General features: G+C 46.6%; 1 protein-coding gene across 2 annotated transcripts in view; it reads left to right on the forward strand.

Annotated features, from left to right (window-relative positions):
* Window positions 1-6,502: 6,502 nt before the first annotated feature.
* srrm4 (serine/arginine repetitive matrix 4) overlaps window positions 6,503-20,535 on the forward strand; it is a 42,419-nt gene continuing 28,386 nt past the window's right edge. For both annotated transcript variants that reach the window (XM_061671337.1, XM_061671336.1), the window contains exon 1: window positions 6,503-6,946. In XM_061671337.1, the coding sequence (XP_061527321.1) occupies window positions 6,774-6,946 (173 nt within the window). In that variant the 5' untranslated portion in view covers window positions 6,503-6,773. The remainder of the gene's footprint in view (window positions 6,947-20,535) is intronic.

Here is a 20,535-nt window from a genome sequence, read left to right on the forward strand (position 1 = left end):
TAGTATCAAGTTGCCCAGCGAGCCGTGTTGTCTCTGATGAACGTCTACTCAACGACGCGCCGTCCAATGTGCACCGCAGAGTCTGCGTGTGTCTTTAAAAAGACAATCCATCGCTTTTTGATTTCCTCTTTTTTCGGGAGCTTAAAAACTCGGCGTCCGGCGAAGACGCATTTCCGGGGTGCAGCCGCCGTTAGCTTGCTCAATGGGCCTTGTTACGGAAGCTCAGCGCAGCTAACTCTTAACTGAGCAGCGTCACTTTGTACTTAAATAGTGGGGGAGGGAAATCGCACTCGAGAGTCTTCGCGCAACGCGGCCGCAAAATCAGCAAAAGTCACACGGCGAAAAAGCGATATCGCAACAATTCAGCACTATATTGTTATTTCATGCATTTCGAAAGGAAACTGGAAACGATCCGCTTCGTGTGTGTGGGGAACTCTTTGATGTGAAACGGAATGAAGCCAATCAAGAGGAGGCCGCAAAGCAAAGCAAACATGTCCTACCTGGTGTCGTATTTGGTACGAGTGGGTTCCCCGTATTTTTATTGACGACATCACCGTCCTTCAACAGTCCCTTCCCCCGCTCCCTTCGGAAGCACTCGGGAAACGAGCGTTTGCTCTTCTCCTTTGCTATTGGGAGATCCACGTTTGATCTCGGAGGACTGGATTCTGGATCAGTGGCGGAACAGAACCTCTGTGTGTGTTTTTTCCGTGTTGAGATTATCGGAGCGCACCGCACACAGTCCGACCAAAACCGTTTGTCTTCGTGTGGTAGATAAACAATCTTTTAGGATTTGAAAAATCCTCGTGTGCGCGCCAGGCTTAAGGCATCCTTCCTTCCATCCATCCATCCTCCATTTTCTGAGCCGCTTCGCGGGCGCGCCGGAGCCAATCCCGGCTATCATCGGGCAGGAGACGGGGTACACCCCGAACCGGTCGCCAGCCAATCGCACGGGTTGAAGGCAATATCTCGTCATTGTTTTGATTGTCCACAAGCTTCCAAGAAATGCTGTCGAGCATCTCACGTCGTCGCCTCTGACCTCGTCTGTGTCAGCGACAAAGGAAAACTGCTCGGTGATATGCATTTGAGTTCGCCTGTTTTCGTTAAAAAAGGATCGCTGCAGAAGGAACTGGGCAGCCACAAAGGTCAGCGTGCGCGGATTCCTTTCCGCCTCTGAAACCGATGAGTCAGCTCGTCATTTTAAAGATTGCATCGCTCGCGACGTTTGCCGAGTGTCGAAGTCGGTGAATTTGGAGACATGAGGATTCCGCCTGACAGCTACGGCATATTCTTGATCCTCTGCGAGGAACAACGATTACTATTATTGCAATTCAGTAGTCTTTGTGTTTCATCCTCAGATCTACATCTACCTTCTTCTTCGTCATCCTCTTCCTCTTTTTGATGACGGCGAAGTGACAGACCCGCCGACGCCGGCGGTCAGACGAGCCGTCAATTAGAGGACATTATTCACTCCGCTCGTCATCGGCGAGCCCTCCGAGCGCTTCGGCAAAGCGGAGCGCTTGCGTAACGAGCCCGTGTTCAAAATCCCCAAAAGAACCGGCGAGGAGGTCAAGGAGACGGCGCGAGATTTCAAGGCCGGACCTCGGCGCAGGAAGCCGCCACTTCGGGAGGCGTGCGGTACATCGCCGCCGTGGAGAAATTGTCGGATCGGACTTGGTTCAAAATCAATAGGATATTTGAGGAGAGATGCGAGAACGGAAGGAAATTTGTCATGCGCAGACAAGAAAATATTTCAGACTCCAAATCATGAGGATTCTTGTGTGGAAGTTGGAGAATTATCTTTTGAAATTCAAGCAAAAATGGCAACAACAAGAAAAAAATCTGCAAATAATTTGGCAGACAATATGGCAGAACATTTGTGGAACTGATGCGTCTAAACTTTGTATTTGAGTCATATCGGAATAATTCGAAATATTGGAGAATCGTCTTTGAAAAAATAAAACTGGCACACACATGACCCCCCAAAAAATACTTGTGACCAACAGAATTCAATTTTCCAAATCAATAGATTCTTGCAGGGATCCGTGGGAGAACCATCCCTAAAACTGACAAACATTTTTTTTGGGTGACTTTGTATTTGAGCCTTTCAGATCAGGACTTTAGAAAAGAAAAGAAAAGCAAAATCAGCTGGCCTCTCGTTTCAGGAATCTTTGCAAAGCAGTCGGGTTCTTTTTTGTGAAATTGCGCCTTTGTGTGAGCACCGGTGGTCACGTGACACGTGCGGAGGTGACTCGAGCGCGTCTGCGACGGCATCGCGCTCCGTCATCCCCGATGTGCGTTACGAAGTTCTCGTCGGCCCCGAGGCGGAAGCGCCGCGGCCGTTCGGCGAGGACGGAAAGGGAAAGACGACGGCTCGTACGTTTGCGTCCGTGCCTCGAAGTGACGGGTCGGCGACCGGTCCCGCTTCTCGCTGCGTCTTGACACGCAAACAAACACGATGTTGTCGGGATGTCGGGATCACTGGCGGGTCGCGGTATGTTCGGTTCGCTCGCTACGCGGGGCTTGCGCCTCTAAAAATGTCACGTCACATTGATACCGTAAAGATGATACAAAATGCAATTTAACGACACGCAACTCTGCCACCTACATCATGTCAAGTCAGATTTAAAAAAACAAAAAAACACAGATGTGCATGCACTCGTGGCCAACGATGAGGCACTTTAAAGCAGCCATGCCAGCCAGAAGCCACGGGCTTGCTGTCATGTTGGATTATTTAGTTCCCTTGCTCTTCTGTCTTCGCTCCGTGACACGCGCGCACTCACAGCCGACAATGAGGCGCTCTATAGTGGCCGTGCCAGACCGAAGCCACGCTCCGTGCGCTGGCTGTCACGTTGGACTTTTTAAAAAAAGAAAAAAACTCAACTAAATTCCGCCAACCTTGCTCGTCCGCCATTCTCTTCGTGAAGTGAATGCACTCCATAGGCGATAACGAGGCACTCTAAAATGGCCACACCATCCTGTCCGCACCTTTTTTCGGTGTGACACGCGCACACTCGCGGTGGACGACGGGGAGACCAGAGTTGAGTTTGCTCCGTGATCACTTTCGTAACTCCGAACACTGGCATCGCAAATCATCTTTCCTTATTGAAATGAATGGAAAAGCTGCTGAAGCTTCCCCAAAAACCCAACACAAATGTTTGGAATATTTTTTAATAAAAGAAATTCATCTTTTATATGGTACATTTTTGTGACATAATTAAATAGAATGTAAATAATAAAAACAGTTTGTGCATCATGCTTAGTTCATTGCGGCTCCTCCTGGTGTGTGCAACTTGGCCACCTGGGGGCAGTATAAGACAACCGTACTGTTATACTGTACATGGAGACGGTCACAACTCCACAGTGGGCTGCAGTAGTATGAGTTGTTTTGTTCATTATGCATTAGCATTAAGCTAGTGGACTTTAAGGCAAAGTCGTGTGGTTGTTTCAAATACTCAACGTGTAATTGTCTGTTGTCTGTTGACTCGGACGGTAAAATTCACCCGGGAGTGGAAATAGTGAGGGAACCGAACCTCCATCGCCGCCATTTTGTTATCTGATATTGTTTCAGAACTCAGCTTTCACGGCGAGAACCCTCAAGTCAAGAAGCATAACGATTTTCTGTCGAAGGCCCCTCAAAACGAGACGGCCTCGAGTTACCACGACCCGATGAATCGGCTCACAAAAAGAAGAAGTGAAAACACGAAAGGACGGCCGTCCTGTGTAAAGAAGGGAAGAAAACCTTGACGACATCCTTTTCACACTCCCCGCTGCCAATGGTGCGCATTCCGTCTTGATGCAAAGTGTGTTAATCAAGCACCTCGTTGCCATTAAGTGGCCGCCCGCTCGCTGCAAGTTATCAGCTAATGTGCTCGCTTTGGCTCCGAACCACCGCTGCTTTGAACAAAATGACTCGGTTGGGTGGAGGGTAGCCACTTCCAAATTGGAGCCAGGTGTGCGAGACAAATGGATGACACGAAGTTGCCCAAAATGGGACTTTTGGTCATTGCGTGGACACAAAGTTTGATGATTCACCTAAGACACAAAACCAAGCACTGCATCATTATTTCAAAAATTCAGCCGCCAGAGGAATTTGGTCGGGCACGTCAATCGTGAGTAGACCCACCAAAAAGTCTCCAAAATCCATGGCCCAAAACACACAGCAAGTCTGCCATTTGGGTTTCAAGTGGACATTTTAACCCAAAGATTGGCCTCGTTAGCACCCCCGACATCGATTTGAAAATTCAGCCCCTGGAGCCCGTTTTGCTGAGCAACATGATAAGCCATACGTGAGAAGACACACGAAGCCTAACATTTGGTTTTGCAGCTTGGGAGCAATAATTGATGCTCTGCTGTAATTCCCTTCTTCGCGCTGGCATCGAGTATCCTCCCGAATGAGCTCCAAATCTAAGAAATGTTTTATTTCCTACGCCGTCATATGCAATTCCGTCATAACGTCTTCAGTCCGACAACAAAAGAGCCGACAGGGACGAAGAGCCAGAACGCATTAGCGGCCGCAAGTGCCAAGGAAAACCCGGCCTCCTCGACACGCTTTGTAAACTTTGGGCGTTTTTATTGCAGTTTGCAAGTCTTGATTACTATTATTATCTCCCGCTGCAGAAAGTCTTTATTTATCTTCGCACTCCAGTTTACAAGCGGCACTCCACGTTTAAACTGCAAACTGCATTAGAGGGGATGTTGGGAAATGGGTGGGGTGCATTATGGGAGGTTTCGCCAGGCTGTCGCTCTCTGTTACGCGTCGTGTCGAAAGCAGAGTGCAGAGGAGGAGCCGAGGGCCGGGACCCCCGCCGGGGGAGCTTTGTGTCAAGCGCGCGCTCCTCTTCGTTATGCCGCTGGCCTCTCGAGACGCTCGCGCCGCGTGTGGCCTCACGCAATTTGCGACGTATCGATCGTCGGTTTCCCTTTTGCGCTTATTTCCCACACAACGACGCGAGCTGCATCAGACCTGCGCCAGGGTTCCGCTCCGAACACGAGCGATTTCTGGTCTCCGGGTCGCGGCGGCCAACGTCCCACCGTCCTCGTGCGTGACGTTCGCGCCGTGAAACGTCCGTGCCACGGACGCAATGATAAACTTGTCGTCCATCGGTCTGGTAAACGTGGTTCATATTTGGTCAAAACTGGACCAAATCTCCAGGGCATCCGTTTGAAAAATGATCCACAAATCGCTCCTTCCGGTTGAATTCAAAACGGCAGACTTGTTGTGTCTTCTCAGGCACGGCTTCTTGAGACATCGACTCGTGACGGACGTGCCTACCAAATTTCATATTGCTAAGTTCAACAGGATTTGTGGGATACGTTTTCAAAAGCTCTCTCGGAGGAGTTTCCAATTTGTGAATACCACTTCCACGTCGAACCAAAATGGCTGACTTCCTGTGTCTTTTCAGGTATGGCTTCTTATTGAGTCTTTTTTTTTTTTTTTTTTTTTTTTTGCGTGTCTCCTTAAGATGGATACGGCTACCGAATTCTCAAGTCTCAACGAGCCCCGGACGTCCGCCGTCTTAGTTTGAAGCAGACATTTAATGTGAAAATTGGCTTGGCGGCCCTTCCAAGATTTTGTTCAGCCCCCGAAGCCAGTTTGACTTGGCAACGTGACATTTTGCAGACGTGTCTATAAAGAATAAACCCACCAAAAAGTCTCAGGAAGCCGTGGTTGAAAACACAAATGAAGTCTGCCATTTTGTTTTGAAGCAGCCATTTTAGCCAAAAATTGGCCTGGTAGGAAAATCAAGCCCTTGGAGTCAGTTGGACTTGGCGGCATGAAATTTGGTAGGCGCGTCTATCATGAGTAGAAATCTCGACTGAAATGTCTCAAGAGGCCTTGCCTGAAAAGACACGGGAAGTCTGCCATCTTGGTTCGAAGCAGACATTTTTAGTTTTGCTTTCATTTTTGGCCATTTCCAAAGACAAATTCAGCCCCCGCCCCGAATCCAGTGTCACTGAGCAACATCACATTTGGCAGGCACGTCGATCACGAATAGACCCCCAAAAAAGTCAAAGAAGCCTTTCCCGAAAACAGACCGGGAGTGCGTGATTGCGGCCACTTTAGGTGGGCTCGGCTCATTTTCCAGCATATCCTTCACGGAACTCCTTTTGAGAGAGATTTTGTTTGATTTCTACCAATTTTGTACCACGTGTCCTTGACAGACGCTGAATTCCCAAAATGTCTGCTTTTCATCGTTGCGTGTGGGCGGAGCCTGGCGGCAACGTCTGATGGCTCGCCGCAAAAAGTGAGCGTCCGTTATTGCTGCTTCATTATTCCCGAACGCCTGGGATGAGCACAAAGAAGAAGCTGGAGGGTCGAGTGAAGCGATGATGTGAGCTGGGGGGAGGGGGGGGGGGGGGGGAGATGTCAGAGAAAGGAAGGATGAAAGGAGGTACCCCGACCCCCGCCCTCGCCTCGCGTCCCTACCCCCTTTGACGTCATTGGCTGAGAGACACAAAACGAGCCTCTCGCCGCCGATCTCCTCAGTCCGCGTTCATTCGTGCACGCTCGCCGCCACGCTCGCTTCTGCCGGACCGAACCTCCGCCGTGCGAGCCCCCCCGCGCACACAAACGCCACTCGGCACCAATTCCACGTAGACACGTTGAATTGCTCATTTGCTCATCTGCGAGAACAATACGGCCGCTCGGGAGAGGGAGGCTGGGCTTCGCTCCCACGCCGACCCGAGAGGGGCGCGCCGCACCGGGCGGACTTCGGTACTCGGACAGCTCCCGGCCCCGTTCCCGCGCTCGCTGCGCCGTCCTCCTCGGGACGATGCGGACGGCGAGTTCGGTACAGCCGGCCGCGGAGTCGCGGGAGAACGCCGACGTGCTGCATCAGAAGCAGCTCTTCGAGAAGTTCTGGAAGGGGACCTTCAAGGCGGTTGCCACGCCGAGGCCGGAGAGCGTCATCGTGGCCAGCATCACCGCGCGCACGAGGCTGACGCGGTGAGTACAACTTTTACGGCTTCGGCGTTTTACGACGAAAACAAAGAATTCGAATTTGGCGAAGACTCCAAATTGGCTTCATATCAGTTGGTTTCATGTAAGATCAGCATAAAGGTGGATGAAAACACGTACATCAGGTTTCATGAAGACCAATTGTTGTCAATGTTTACAAAAACATGTAACGTCCGTTTTTTGAAGACTAAATGGACATTATGTTTATGAAAATGTACATTAGGAACGCTGAATCCTCTTAATAGTGTTCACTGTTTCTGAAAACACGCAGCGGAGCTTTTTGAAGACCAAACGTCGTCAGCGTTTACGAAAACGTACGCTCGGTTCACTGATCGCTCTAGATCAGTGTTGAAGAAAACAGACGTCAGGTCAGTTGAAGACGCTGAATAGTGTTCAGTATTTAAGCAAGCACATACCCGAGTGGTTTTTTTTTAAGACTAAATGCTGTCAGTGTTTACAAAACACAAACTTTAGGTTATTCAAAGACTTTAAATCGACATCAGTTTAGGTAGACTGTACATCAATGTCGATGTTTGTTAAAAACTTCGTGTTCAGTGTTTACGAAAACACGTACCCGACGTACATTGAAGACTGTCGCGTCATTTCCGAAAAAAAAATCATGAAGTTAGTTGACGACTTATTTGTGTTTGTTTACGTGTATTTGAGCTTTATTGAGGTCTAAATGTCATCAGTGTTGAGGAAAACATTTGTCAGGTACATTGAAGACTCAAATCGAAGTTAGTGCTTCCGAAAACACGTTCACGAAAGACTCTTATTGTTGTTCAAAGTTTATGAAAACACTTACCTGAGGTTTCTCAAACCGAAATGTCGTCGGTGTTGACAAAAACACACAGGTTTAGGTTTGCTAGAGACACTTAAACATGTTTGATGTTTTCGAGAACACGTCCCTGAGGAATGTTGTCAGTGTTCTGAAAAAAAAACCTTTGTTAGGTTCAATAAAGGCTGTACATAACTATACATACAGGTATATATACATATACATACTACATGTTCATATATATATATATATATATATATATATACACACACACACAGACACGCACACACACGTCTACTATAGCTGTACGAAAAGGCCGGTCGGCCTCTGGGAGGGGCTGAGGGTGGCGAGTCGGTATTGCCCTGCGACCGTCTCAGGGCAATACTCAGCCTCACCAGTTTCTCCAATTTGCATGCACTCCACCCCGCCACACCCAATCACAGTACAGGGAGAATTGTTCATTGTGGGACCTGGTAACCATAGTAATAGGGCGGGAGGTGGGTTTTCACATTTCTCTTGGGTTGACTCCTGGGGCCCCGCCTTCCTCTCCCCTCTCTTGGCGTCCTCGCCCATCCTTGCTCACGACGAGCGCTTAACATGGGCTCGCTTTGGCGGGCTACGACCGTTTTTGGGTGGCTGCTGTCTCCTGCGTTGGGCCCTGTTGGCGGCTGGGGCCACCGTGCTCTCCGGGGGCGGTGGCGCCAGTGGGGCTCACTGGGTGGGGGCCGGGGTGGTCTGGCGCCCCCGCCCCTCCCTTCGGGACCGGTCGGTGGCGCCCCCCTAGTTGGGCCCCCCGCTGGACCCCTTGTGGGTTGGGGGGGGGGCTCCCCCTTCCTCGATGTGCCGGCTCAGCGACTCCGTCCACCAGTTGACTAACATGCATGTGATATGGTTTTCATTCACTCATAGGTTGGATAGACACACTCTAGGCTTGAACTGCTTGTGCTGGACCGCTAATAACGACACAGGTTACACTCGCATATCAACTCACAGGTTCTTCCAGGTGTTTAGACACACACAAAAAATCCCACCGCACCGCTCGTCAGTAGCGCTGCCTTGCTCATTTCCCCACATGTTGTCCTGCCCTTTTCCGTCCCCGCTTATCTTGTTCTCTTGGTTAGTTGTTGCATGTCCTCACCGCATCCACAAAAACCCAAAAAAAGAAATATCGAGGACTCCGAATTGTGATTCTGAAGTTTATTGAAGACTGAATATCGTCAATGTATGCGATATTTGTTGAAGACCCCTAATTGTGTTGAGTGTTTTACAAAAACACGTCCCTGAGTTTTATGGAAGACTAAATGCCGTCAGTGTTTACCAAACGCACACTGATGACCCGAAATCGACATCACTGTTTACAAAAACAACCAGCGTCATGGTTACTTTCACACTTCTTTGAACACATTCACACAGGTTGATTGAAAAGTCTAAATCACGTCGAGTTGTCTGGATTTCAGTGCAACTCTCGCTCGGGTGACCATTGAATGGCGCGGAACCGACGCCTTCATCTTAACGCCAAATGAGACGTTAATGAGAATTAGCGCGGCCCATCGCCTCCGTGCAGACGCTCAGTCGCATAATGTGCATTTAATGGCTCCCTTTGCCGCACACCTGCTTATTGAAGCACTTTTCTTTCGTGTTATGGAATGCGGCTCTCGTTAAATCACCGGAGGCATTTGCTCCCTGGGCCCTCAGTGGCGACTTAGCCTTACTTAATCCAGCTCTTAACTCGTTAGCTGCCGTTTATATTCGTCAAGTAGAACACCGACCGATATACTCGTCAAGTAGGATTTTCAACGGGCAGACGTGGAAGAGGGTCTCACCCGGCTTGCCCTTAAATTCCGGTGTGCAAAACACTGTAACGACTAACAGGTCCCTGTAGATGGCGGCATTGCATCGCTTTGGATTTGAGATCAGCACAACTTTTGAGTAGAAGATAAAGATGAGTTTTCTGCGTCTATTGTCACAGAACACAATATTGCGTGTGTCTTGAAAGATCAGTCCAATGGCAACACGGGGAACTTGGCAGTGAATAATGATGTCACATTCATACAAACCATAAATGAGAGACAAAAACACAATCTACGGTAACAGCACGCAACTGTACCACAGTCGACATCAACTCGTAACTGCTGATGTCGTTGATATTTTCTTCATGACGAAGTCAAGTAAGTAAAGGGGGAATCGATATTTACTGGCAACGGACAGCTAATACGCCGAAGTTTGCCAGGTCACGTTCGCAAACTTGGCCGGATTTGTCCTCGTTATGGGTTCACCACAGCAGCAAGTTCGGCATGGTGGGCATTTGCGGTGTTCGTAAATAATCACGGACCTCGATGTGCGCGGTGAAAAAGAATTCTCCGCTGAAATTCAAACTCAAAACCTTTTGTTGCCATTTCAACCTCGAAAACTACTACGACCTATAACGCATCCACAGGCGATCACACATTTAACGACAGATGTTATTTTCCAGTCAGATGGCATCTCAGTAGCTCGTAACATCTTGACCGTGGACACTTATGCCATCTGACCTTTCCATCGGAAATGCTTAATTTGTGACCGCGCAAAAGGTCCGTTTCCTCTTCCAAGTCAAGTTTGTCGAAACAGGATCCATTTCTGACAAAACACGCAGCGGGAGGCCTGATAGAAAATGCTGAAATCTAGCAAAACTAGGGAGAGTTATTGCCGCAGGGATGAACTGGAACTCGGCATCAACGATAGCTCGATTCGGGGGATGCCAAGGACATGGATTGTTTTACCTGAACCTGAAGATTATGAAGCTCCACAACGTGAAGTTGGTACGGGTGAGGCTTTATCGCTCTCTGAAGCATCTGCTTTATCGAGCTTTGGTGGATGGTGGCGATAGTAGCGGGTCTTCTGCTGTACAGTATGCTTTGTCAAGAACAGATCCTGTTTGGAGAATCTTACCATGGATAGTGTAGACTGAGGAGGTGGGACCCAGTCATTGCGTCGCAAATCTCAAGTATTTGCCCTCAAGTCCCGAGTCGAGTCGCAAGTCCTAGACTTTGAAACAGGACTCGCGACTTGACTCGGGACTTGCCTGTCTTGACTTCAAGTCCGAGACTTCGAACTCAAAGTCTCGGACTTGCGACTCGACTCGGGACTTGCCTGACTCGACTTTGGACTGAGGGCAAAGACTTGAGACTGACTTGTGATGGCAATTTTACAACAAAGCGGGAAAGTCAATTGGCGAGCAATTGCGTAAGGGAATGACAGGCTTAAGAAAAACCTGACAAAACCTAAATTGTCAAATGGTGACTCCCTCACATTTCCCCGGATGACACTTGAAAGCGAACAAGAAAGAGGAAGTATATCGTGACTTTAGGGACACCTGCTTGCTTTCTCTGTTATAATTATCCCCACTAAGGGGAACCAAAACTACCAACCGGCCCTGGGATGAAATCGGTTTTGACACCACTTCATTATCTTGTGCGAGTGTGCCTAATGAAATGGCTGCTGAGTGAATGTGGATGAGGGTCGGGGGGGCATCGGGGGCGGGGGTGTGGGTTGCGGCCTGTCTGCTCAGCTTTGCGGGAACGAGGCGCTCCTCCAGCGTGGCCCCTCGCCGGGCTTGACAGTGAGGCCGATGGCGAGCGGAGAGCGGAGAGCGTGCCGGCGTTCCGCAGGGCTGGATGCCGGGAGGGGCAGACAGATTGGGAATAACGAGGAAAAACAGCAGGAATAAACACAGATTTGTCTCTGTCGCTATATGGCCTGGATCGGACCGTCGCCATGAGGCCTCTCCGCGAGGAAGCGTGAGTCGCACTGTTTGTTGTCAGGCCTCTCACCTCATCGGGTTGTGACATCATTCGGTCTTTGTGTGAAAACGAGGCTAAATATGTTCAAACAATGTAAAAAGGAAGACGGGTGTAAATTCTTAAATAGGGAAAAGGAATCTATCATGATGCCCGCCACCTGTCAACCTTGAGGAGGAAGTCACTCGTGATCGATGAGTGAGGCCGGAAGTGGGACCTCCGGGCTTGAACACGCTCTCTTCCGACTGAAGCTAGCAGGGAGGAAGCAAGGTTTTGATGAATTTTCTCTCTTTTCAGGAACGTCGTTTCTCCTTATGCTCTTGAAATGTGACGTGTCTTTGCTCGTTTGTACTCGGGGCGTTCTCGTTTTTGAGCGACGAGCTCGCCGTTCGCTGCTCGTTCATCTGCGCGTGCGCAGCAGATCGGGCACGGCAACGCGTTAAGCATCTCCCGTGGAAGGGGGAGGTGGCGTACGAGTTTCCGACGTCCGCCGATTTCAAGCTAAGGGGACCACAGATACAAAGAGAATTTTATTTCCGTTCATTTCAATGGGAAACCAGTGAAACCTCCGTTTGAATGAGAAAATGATGACTTCAAATACTTAAGGACAGCAAATTCCAGATACTTGAAGACTTTTACTCAAGTAATATTCTACAAGGTGACTGACTATAAGCTCTACCAAAATACATTTCTGTGAAAATATAGGTATCGCTTTTGGGTACTTTATACAATACCGGTGGTTTATATCCAGATGCAGAAACGGCACTAATTGGCATTTGAAGGACGGACAACTCGCTGACATCTGCACACGTATGTTCGTGTGAAAAACGACGTGAGCCTTTTAATGACACGCCTGTCGATTTCCACGCGTGGTGTGCCGCGCTTCGCCGCTAACCCGGGAAATATGTCAACACGCACGCACGCACGCAGGCGCGATCGGTGGCGCGCTAAGCGAGAGCTCCAAATAATACCAATCGGCAAAATCGCTCTTTCATCGGAAATTCTTCATCGATTTTCACATTCTTAGCTGTGGAATTCAAGCCACGCCTACAAGAGGACCGCCTATCACGGCATTGCTCCGTGTAGCATTTCATAACCCTGCAAAACCAAACAACTATCTACAAGTCCAAGAAAATAACTTTTTTTTTTCTTCCTAAAATTGTCATACAGACTTTACCGCAGCTAGCGTCATCTCCTTAAAAGCCAATCGCAAGCCCATACATATTTTTATCATCACGCACGTCCACAAACATATCTGCGCTCATGATTTCTCGCTAATGCGCTGCCAATAGATGAACGTAGTTACGATTGGGCTTGAAATTGAGCGGAAAATAGGATAGCTATAAACCTTATGATACAACTTGTTTATAAACTTTGTTAAGGACACAATCGGTCCATAAAAGGCAGTACAAAAATACAGAAAAAAGTTCAAATACAAAAATGGTTTTCTATCTGTGATAAAACACGTTTACAAAAACACTTTGACGGACAGAAAGCGTACATAAAACGCAACGTAAGGTAACGTAACGCAAATGCTTCTCGTATATCGTGTAAAACTTTCCATTTCATTGTAATTTTATAGTGGTATGAACATTTGGGACTTGTCCGTTTTGGAAGAAAATTATTTTCTTGGAATGAGATGAGATCAAAGACTTTTTCAATAAAAGTTAGACTTTTCTTCTAAATTCATATGACCTTAAATAAAAAGTCATTGTAAACGATTTCTGCTTTTGTGCTTGAACACTTCATATTGGGGCTGCAACTCATGATTATTGTAATAATCGAATAATCTGTCAAATTTGTATTTATTGATCGATGTATCGGATAATTTTATTTTTTTAAATTTCCATCTATTTATTCGAAATCAGGCAATTTTTCAAATTGCAGTTGCAGAAAATGCCCCACAACGTTTTGAAATGATTGAGTCGCTAGTTGGTCTGAAACATCTGTAAGAAAATCTGCAAAAATGTTCCTCGATCTTTTCCGAAGCAAAAGCAGACGTTTGCAAATGTCTTCTTGGATTCAACATAAAGGTCATCGGTCTGCTTTCACGGAGGACAAAACAAATCAGAGAATATTTGCTGTTGTTCGGCGGCAATTCCGACAGTTTGGACGAAGTCAAACGAGCGCTTTAAACAACCGGTTGATTATCCAAATAGTTGTTGATTCATTTGGTAATTGATTCATGATCGATTAATCGATCTCGTTTTAGCCCTCCCACACCAGTTTGGGCTCGTCTGTCTAAATTGTTCTCCCAAACCGTCATACTTTCAAGACTTACATAATTATCCAGGCGTCCATTTTCTGCCGCGCTTCTCCGCGACAAAGCGCGGCAGAAAATGGACGCACGGATGGAATATTCGTGGAGTTGTCTGGTCTTGCAATGAAATGACATCGACGGCCTCTTTGAAAGACTTTTCACTAAAAGTTAGATTTTCTTCCCTCCAAATTAGCCTCTTAATTGCTTAGTTTACATTCATTTAGAATACCTCCGTTAAAAATGATTGGCTTTAACCTGGAAAACTCCTTTTTGTCAGTTGGCAAAGAAACGGCGATGTTTGACACCACTTATTTTATACTGATACCAGTAAAAGTATTCGCTCTTGGGTACTTACCGTGTACCGATACCACTTGTGATACCGATGCTTGGAACTTGATACATCACATTTCAATAAACACAATGACAGATACTTGTGAACAAAGACTTTTGTTTCGTTCTTTCTGACCCACATGATTTGGCGATATGTCAAAGCGCCACGGTGTAGCGCCAGCTACTGGCGAGGAGGACTTAATGTCTGATTTTTTTTCTTGTTTTTTTTTTTTTGCCTTACGCATCAGTGGCTAGTATCGGCGGGGTTCACGAGTATCCGATAGATTGAAATAAGGCCGTTATTGGCCTGATACAATACCTGTTATCGTTGCTAGGGCCTGACGGATTAAGCGGCCGCTATTAGCCCTTTTTAAATGCAGATTTTTAGGGAATGTTTTTTTGAATCTCATTATCTTTGTCTTACGCTTTAATGTTTTAATGAGTAAAGAAAAACAAATTGCAAAAATTGGCAAAACCGGTCAATTTCTGCCTGTTTTTTATTTAGTTCGTCAAGATGCATTCATTTGAGGAAGGTAATGACGAAAAAATAGTTTTTCTTTTTTTGCTGAAAAATGTCTCCTATGTCCACTTATTATCAACACAAAAGCATTGGCTATGCATTTCCTTTGAAAGATTTTTACAAAGATATGAACACAAATTCTTGAGGCTTTAATTTACCAATGTGTTTTTACTGTCATTGGAAACGTTCTTAATCCTGACGGTTTTTGGGCACCCATTATAGGAAGTTGAAAAACAAGACAAGTGGAGTGGCGGAGGCAAAATCTTGAGCAGTAATCGAGTTCCACTGAATAAAAGGTTGGGAATAAAAGGACTAAAAATGACAAAAGCAATCAATGAAGCTCTGAGAGGACGGCAAGCAGAGCATGAAGCCGCCCGCCGTCATTGGCGCTGAGTGGCATCAAAAGAAGCCTTTTTTTTTTTTTTTTTTTTTTTTTATTAATTAAAAAAAAAAAAAAAGTATCTTTCTCCATTATCTTGGAGAAAGTCTGCACTGACAAGATGTCGGAAACGATGAAGACCGTGCTCGAGAGCCACGATACATTTGTATAATGTATGGTTTTAAAAAGTATTATATTGCAGAGTTTATTGCCCAGACATTTAAACTGCATTGTCATCTTAGTCATCATAGACATCATAGACTTTTTTTCCCCCCGCCTGTCCTTTCACTGCCGATCGGGACAGCCGAATGTCGTCCGGTGACATTGACGTAGGACGTTTCCACTCTAATTTGATGCCGTTGCGAATATATAGTGCATTACCGCCAAGGTGAAATGTAAACTCGTGAAAATAACCTCCAACATTTCATTCTCTGTGTACATCAGTGTTAAACGACTGTTGTCGGAGTTCGACATACAAATGAAAGCATGCTGGTGGAGCGAGAGGAAGCAACATTCAAGCGACAATGCGCAAGTTCCGTTGGCGTTTGTATGACAAAAAGCAAAAACATTAGCCGTCATGCTGGCTGGCAGCGATTGATTTTGTTTGTTGCTCTTCACGCCAAAGAGAGAGAAAAAAATGCCTGGTTCAAAAGAATTGTTCCTGCTGACTGCATGGATAAAAAAAAATAAAAACATTTATGCAAATGCAAACAAACGGCGCGTGTGGCTCATCTTCTTCTTCTTCTTCTTGTATTAATGGCTGCTCGGGGTGGGGGCACCCCTCTCATGCTCTGTGGCTCGTCTCCTGGTTGCCCCCTTTATCGCTCCCCCGTTGGGCGTCCCTATCCGCCCTCCTTTCCACCAAGAGGGCGACACTGTCTCGCCCTCTGGCTGGGCGGGGACTGGCTACATCGGCGGGCTTTGGGCCCCCGCGGCCTCCTCCGTGTGGCCGGTTTTGGGGCGCTTCGGCGGGGCCGACGGACGAGGGGCGGGGTCCTCGGCCCCCGCGGTGCAGGCGCAGCAATTACAGGTCTCTTCTGAAGGTTATTGCGCATGCGATACGGTGTCAATCCACTTGCGTGTGTCCGCAGATACTCACCTGTGGGACTTCTTCGCTTGTTGTGGGGCCACTCGCTCATTGTGATAAACAACCCTTGGGTGTCCCCTCATTTGCACTCTATTTCTCAAGCTGTTTAGAATTTTCAGAGCCACTCCCACCACACTTCAATTGTACAGCCTGGTCCGTGACCCTGTCCTGCATGCTTCCCCTCCTGTCGCTGTCCTGTCCAGTCCTGTCCTATATTGTCCTGTCCTTCCCTCGCATGCTGTAGCACGACTTCCCCGTACAACACTTGAAACTCATGAGTCATTGTACTAGGCAAATCATGATTTACTTTCCTCATTTGTATTACAGCTAATCTTTTTTGTCTTTTGTTGGTCTTCCCTTCCTATATTATTTTATCTTTTCGCTGTCTCTCCCCTTCGTTTTTTTCTTTCACTCCCCTTTAAAACTTTGTTCTGTCCGACTGAAATATTCAATAAATACCCATCAGAATACGAAGAACCACAGTGGGATCTCTATAACGCCACTGTGGCGCAGTAAACCTGCTCCGGCATAAAAGGGATACAGATCCTCCTTTCTGTTTGACCTGACAAAAATGATAAAATGATATTAAAACAAATGGAAATATCATTCTTGAATCTAATGGTATCATTCCAGAGGGGCCTAACATTCTTCTCGAATTGAATCTAACAGTTGTGGATGAGTCAATTATCACTCTTGAATCGAATCGTATCATTCTATATGAGCCAAATATCATTTGTGAATCATAATGTTGTATATGAGTAAAATATCATTCTTGAATCAGATTGTATCATTCCAGAAGGGGATAGTATTCTTCTTGAATTGTATCTAACAGTTGTGAATGAGTCAATTATTGCTCTTTAATCGAATCGTATCATTCTATATGAGCTAAATATCATTATTGAATTCAAAAGTTGCATAAGAGTTAAATATCATTTTTTGAATAAAATTATTCTAGATGAGTCAAATATTATTCTTGAATTAAATTCTCCAAAATGAGACAAATATTGTTTTCGCATCAAATGTTTCTTAAGGAGCCAAGTACGATTTTCAAATCAGGTTGTTCTAGATGAGTCAAATATTGGTCTTGAGTCGATTAAAATGGATCCAGATGAGCCAAAGATCACTTTTGAATCAAATCATATCATTCTTCATTTCCTTTGGGCTCGTCCCGTTTGGGGTGGCCACAGCGCGCCATCCTTTTCCATGGAAGCCTACCTCCTGCATCCTCCTCCACCAACGGCCCCCATGTCTTCCTTCACGACATCCATCAACCTTCTCTTTTGGTCTTCCTCTCGCTCTCTTGCCTAGCAGCTCCATCCTCATCATCCTTCTACCAAGATGCTCACGATTTCTCCTCCGGATGCGTCCAAACCATCCAAGGCTGCTCTCTCTTAACTTCTCCAAAACATCGAACCTCGGCCGTCCCTCTGATGAGCTCATTTCTAATTGTATCCAACCCGGTCACTCCGAGAGCGAACCTCAACATCTTCATTTCCTCAACGCCACCTCCAGCTCTGCTTCCTGTCGTCTCTTCAGTGCCACTGTCTCTAATGCGTCCATCACGGCTGGCCTCACCACTGTCTTCTAAACTTTGCCCTTCGTCCGAGCAGAGACTCTTCTGTCACACGACACACGTGAGACCTTCCTCCACCCGTTCCGACCCGCTCGGACCCGTTTCTTCACTTCCTGACCACACTCCCCATTGCTCTGGATGGTTGACCCCAAGTATTTCAAGTCCTCCACCCTTGCTATCTCCTCTCCCTGTAGCCTCACTCTTCCCCCACCACCCCTCTCATCCAGTCACATATATTCTGTTTTACTTCAGCTAATTGTCATTTCTCTACTTTCCAGTGCATGCCTCCATCTTTCTAACTGTTCCTCCAGCTGCTCCCTGCTTTCACTGCAGATCACAATGTCATCTGCAAACATCAGGGTCCACGGGGATTCCAGTCCAACCTCCTCTGTCAGCCTATCCATCACCACTGCAAACAGGAAGGGGCTCAGGGCTGATCCCTGATGCAGTCCCACCTCCACCCTAAATTCGTCTGTCACACCTACAGCACACCTCACCGCTGTTCTGCTCCCCTCGTACATGTTCTGTACTACTTTAACATACTTCTCTATGACTCCAGACTTCCTCATGCAGTACCACAGTTCCTCTCTGGGTACTCTGTCACCCTAACCCTAACCTTCTCACGCGCTAGAATTCTATTGAACAAAACCTCCACAGCCCCCTCTCCGAGATGCTTCCATACCTCCACAGGACCAACTGCCTTTCCATTTTTCATCCTCTTTAATGTCTTTCTAACTTCCCCCTTACTGATCATTGCCACTACCTGGTCCGCCACACTTGCCTCTTCTACTCTCCCTTCTCTCTCATTTTCCTCATTCATCAACTCCTCAAAGTATTCTTTCCTTCTATCTAGCACACTACTGGCACCAGTCAACATATTTCCATCTCTATCCTTAATCACTCTACCCTGCTGCACATCCTTTCTATCTCTATCCCTCTGTCTGGCCAGCCTATAGAGATCCTTTTGTCCTTCTTTAGTGTCCAACCTGCCATACTTGTCATCATATGCCTCTTGTTTGGCCTTTGTCACCTCTACCTTCGCCCTATGTCGCATCTCAATGTATTCCTTTCACGTCTTCTTTCCTCGTATGATTTCCTGCACTGCGAGATTCCACCACCAAGTCTCCTCCGCTCCTTTCCTGCCAGAAGATACACCAAGTACTCTCCTGCCTGCCTCTCTGATCACCTTGGCCGCAGTGGTCCGGTCTTCTGGAAGCTCCTCCTCATCCTATGCTGTCTAGCCACACTCTCCCCTACCACAACCTTACAGTCGGTAACCTCCTTCAGATTACAACGTCGCTTCTACCTCCGCTCTTGTAGGTCACCCTATGTTCGTGCCTCTTCTAGAAAAAAGTGTTCACTACAGCCATTTGCATCCTTTTTGCGAAGTCTACCACCATCTGTTCCTCCAAGTTGCTTTCCTGGATGCCGTACTTACCCATCACTTCTTCATCACCCTTGTTTCCTTCACCAACATGTCCATTACAATCTGCACCAATCACGACTCTCTCTCTGTCTGGGATGCTCAGAACCACTTCGTCTAGCTCCTTCCGGAATTTCTCTTTCACCTCTAGGTCAGATCCTTCCTGTGGGGCATAGCCGCTCATCACATTACACATAACACCCTCAATTTCAAGTTTCAGCCTCATCACTCGATCTGATACTCTTTTCACCTCCAAGACACAAGACATTCTTAGCCAACTCTTCTTTTCAAATAACCCCGACTCCATTTCTCTTCCCATCTCCACCACGGTCAAATCATTTCAACCCTGCCCCTAAACGTCTAGCCTTACTGCCTTCCCACCCGGTCTCCTGGACACACAATATATCAACCTTTCGCCTAATCATCATGTCCACATCGTATCATTCTCGATGAGTAAATTATTCTTGAATGTAATTGTTCTACATGAGCCCAATACAATCATTCTTTCATGGAATTGGGATGAGTCAAATATCATTCTTTTAATGGCTGAGATAAGTATTGTTCTTGAATCAAATTTCAGTCAAATATCACTCATGAATCAAATCATAAAGGTTCTGGATGAGCCAAATATCGTTCTTGAATTGAATCGTAATTTGCTAATAATAACCTGGTACCGTTTTCATTTGAGTCAATAAATGGCTGCATAAATCCAATATTTGCCTTCATTTTTATGGCTGTAGCCCACCAAGCAAGCGACAAAAGTAGAGAAGTAGTGTGCTGTGCTAGCATGCTAGCAGGATGTAATGGAACGTGTCTGTCTCGGATTGTGTGGTGGATACGCGGCTAATTATAAAACGTATAATTAACGACTTTGGCAGATGAGCTAATTCCAGCGGCTCGCGATCACTTGATAGAAGCGAAGTCCCCAAAGTTGAGTTTTTCCACTTCCGCATCAAACGAAATCGGTTCTCACACGTCTTCTCCTTCTTTTTGTTCTTGCTGTCTTTCTTCATCTTTTTCTTTTTCTTCTTTTCTTTCTTTTTCTTCTTCCTGGTCTTCTTTTTCTTTCCTTTTGTTCTTGTTCTTTTTCCTTTCTTCTTTTCCCTCTTTTTTGTCCTCATTTGGAAAAACATGAAAGTCGCTCCGATCGCCACGTAATTAAAGATTTATTTTGAGCCGTTCCATTTCAACGGAGAGGGGAAGATGGAGGGGGGAGCGGATGGCTTTGTGTCTTTGCGATAGCTTTGAAATAAAACGCTCAGACTGACTAACGAGGGAGCCTCGCAATGAATGATTGGTCTTTGATTGGACCTTTTGTCCCCTCAGCGAGATGGTGAAGAATCTTCTTAAATCTCTTTAAGAAGGCGAACTCTATGCAAACGATTATACAATATATGTCATTGTTATTTCCTAAGGACAACCTCATTTTGAGGGCTTTCTTACACTCTCAT

The sequence above is a fragment of the Phycodurus eques genome, chromosome 3 (genome assembly GCF_024500275.1).
Source record: "Phycodurus eques isolate BA_2022a chromosome 3, UOR_Pequ_1.1, whole genome shotgun sequence".
Lineage (NCBI taxonomy): Eukaryota > Metazoa > Chordata > Actinopteri > Syngnathiformes > Syngnathidae > Phycodurus > Phycodurus eques.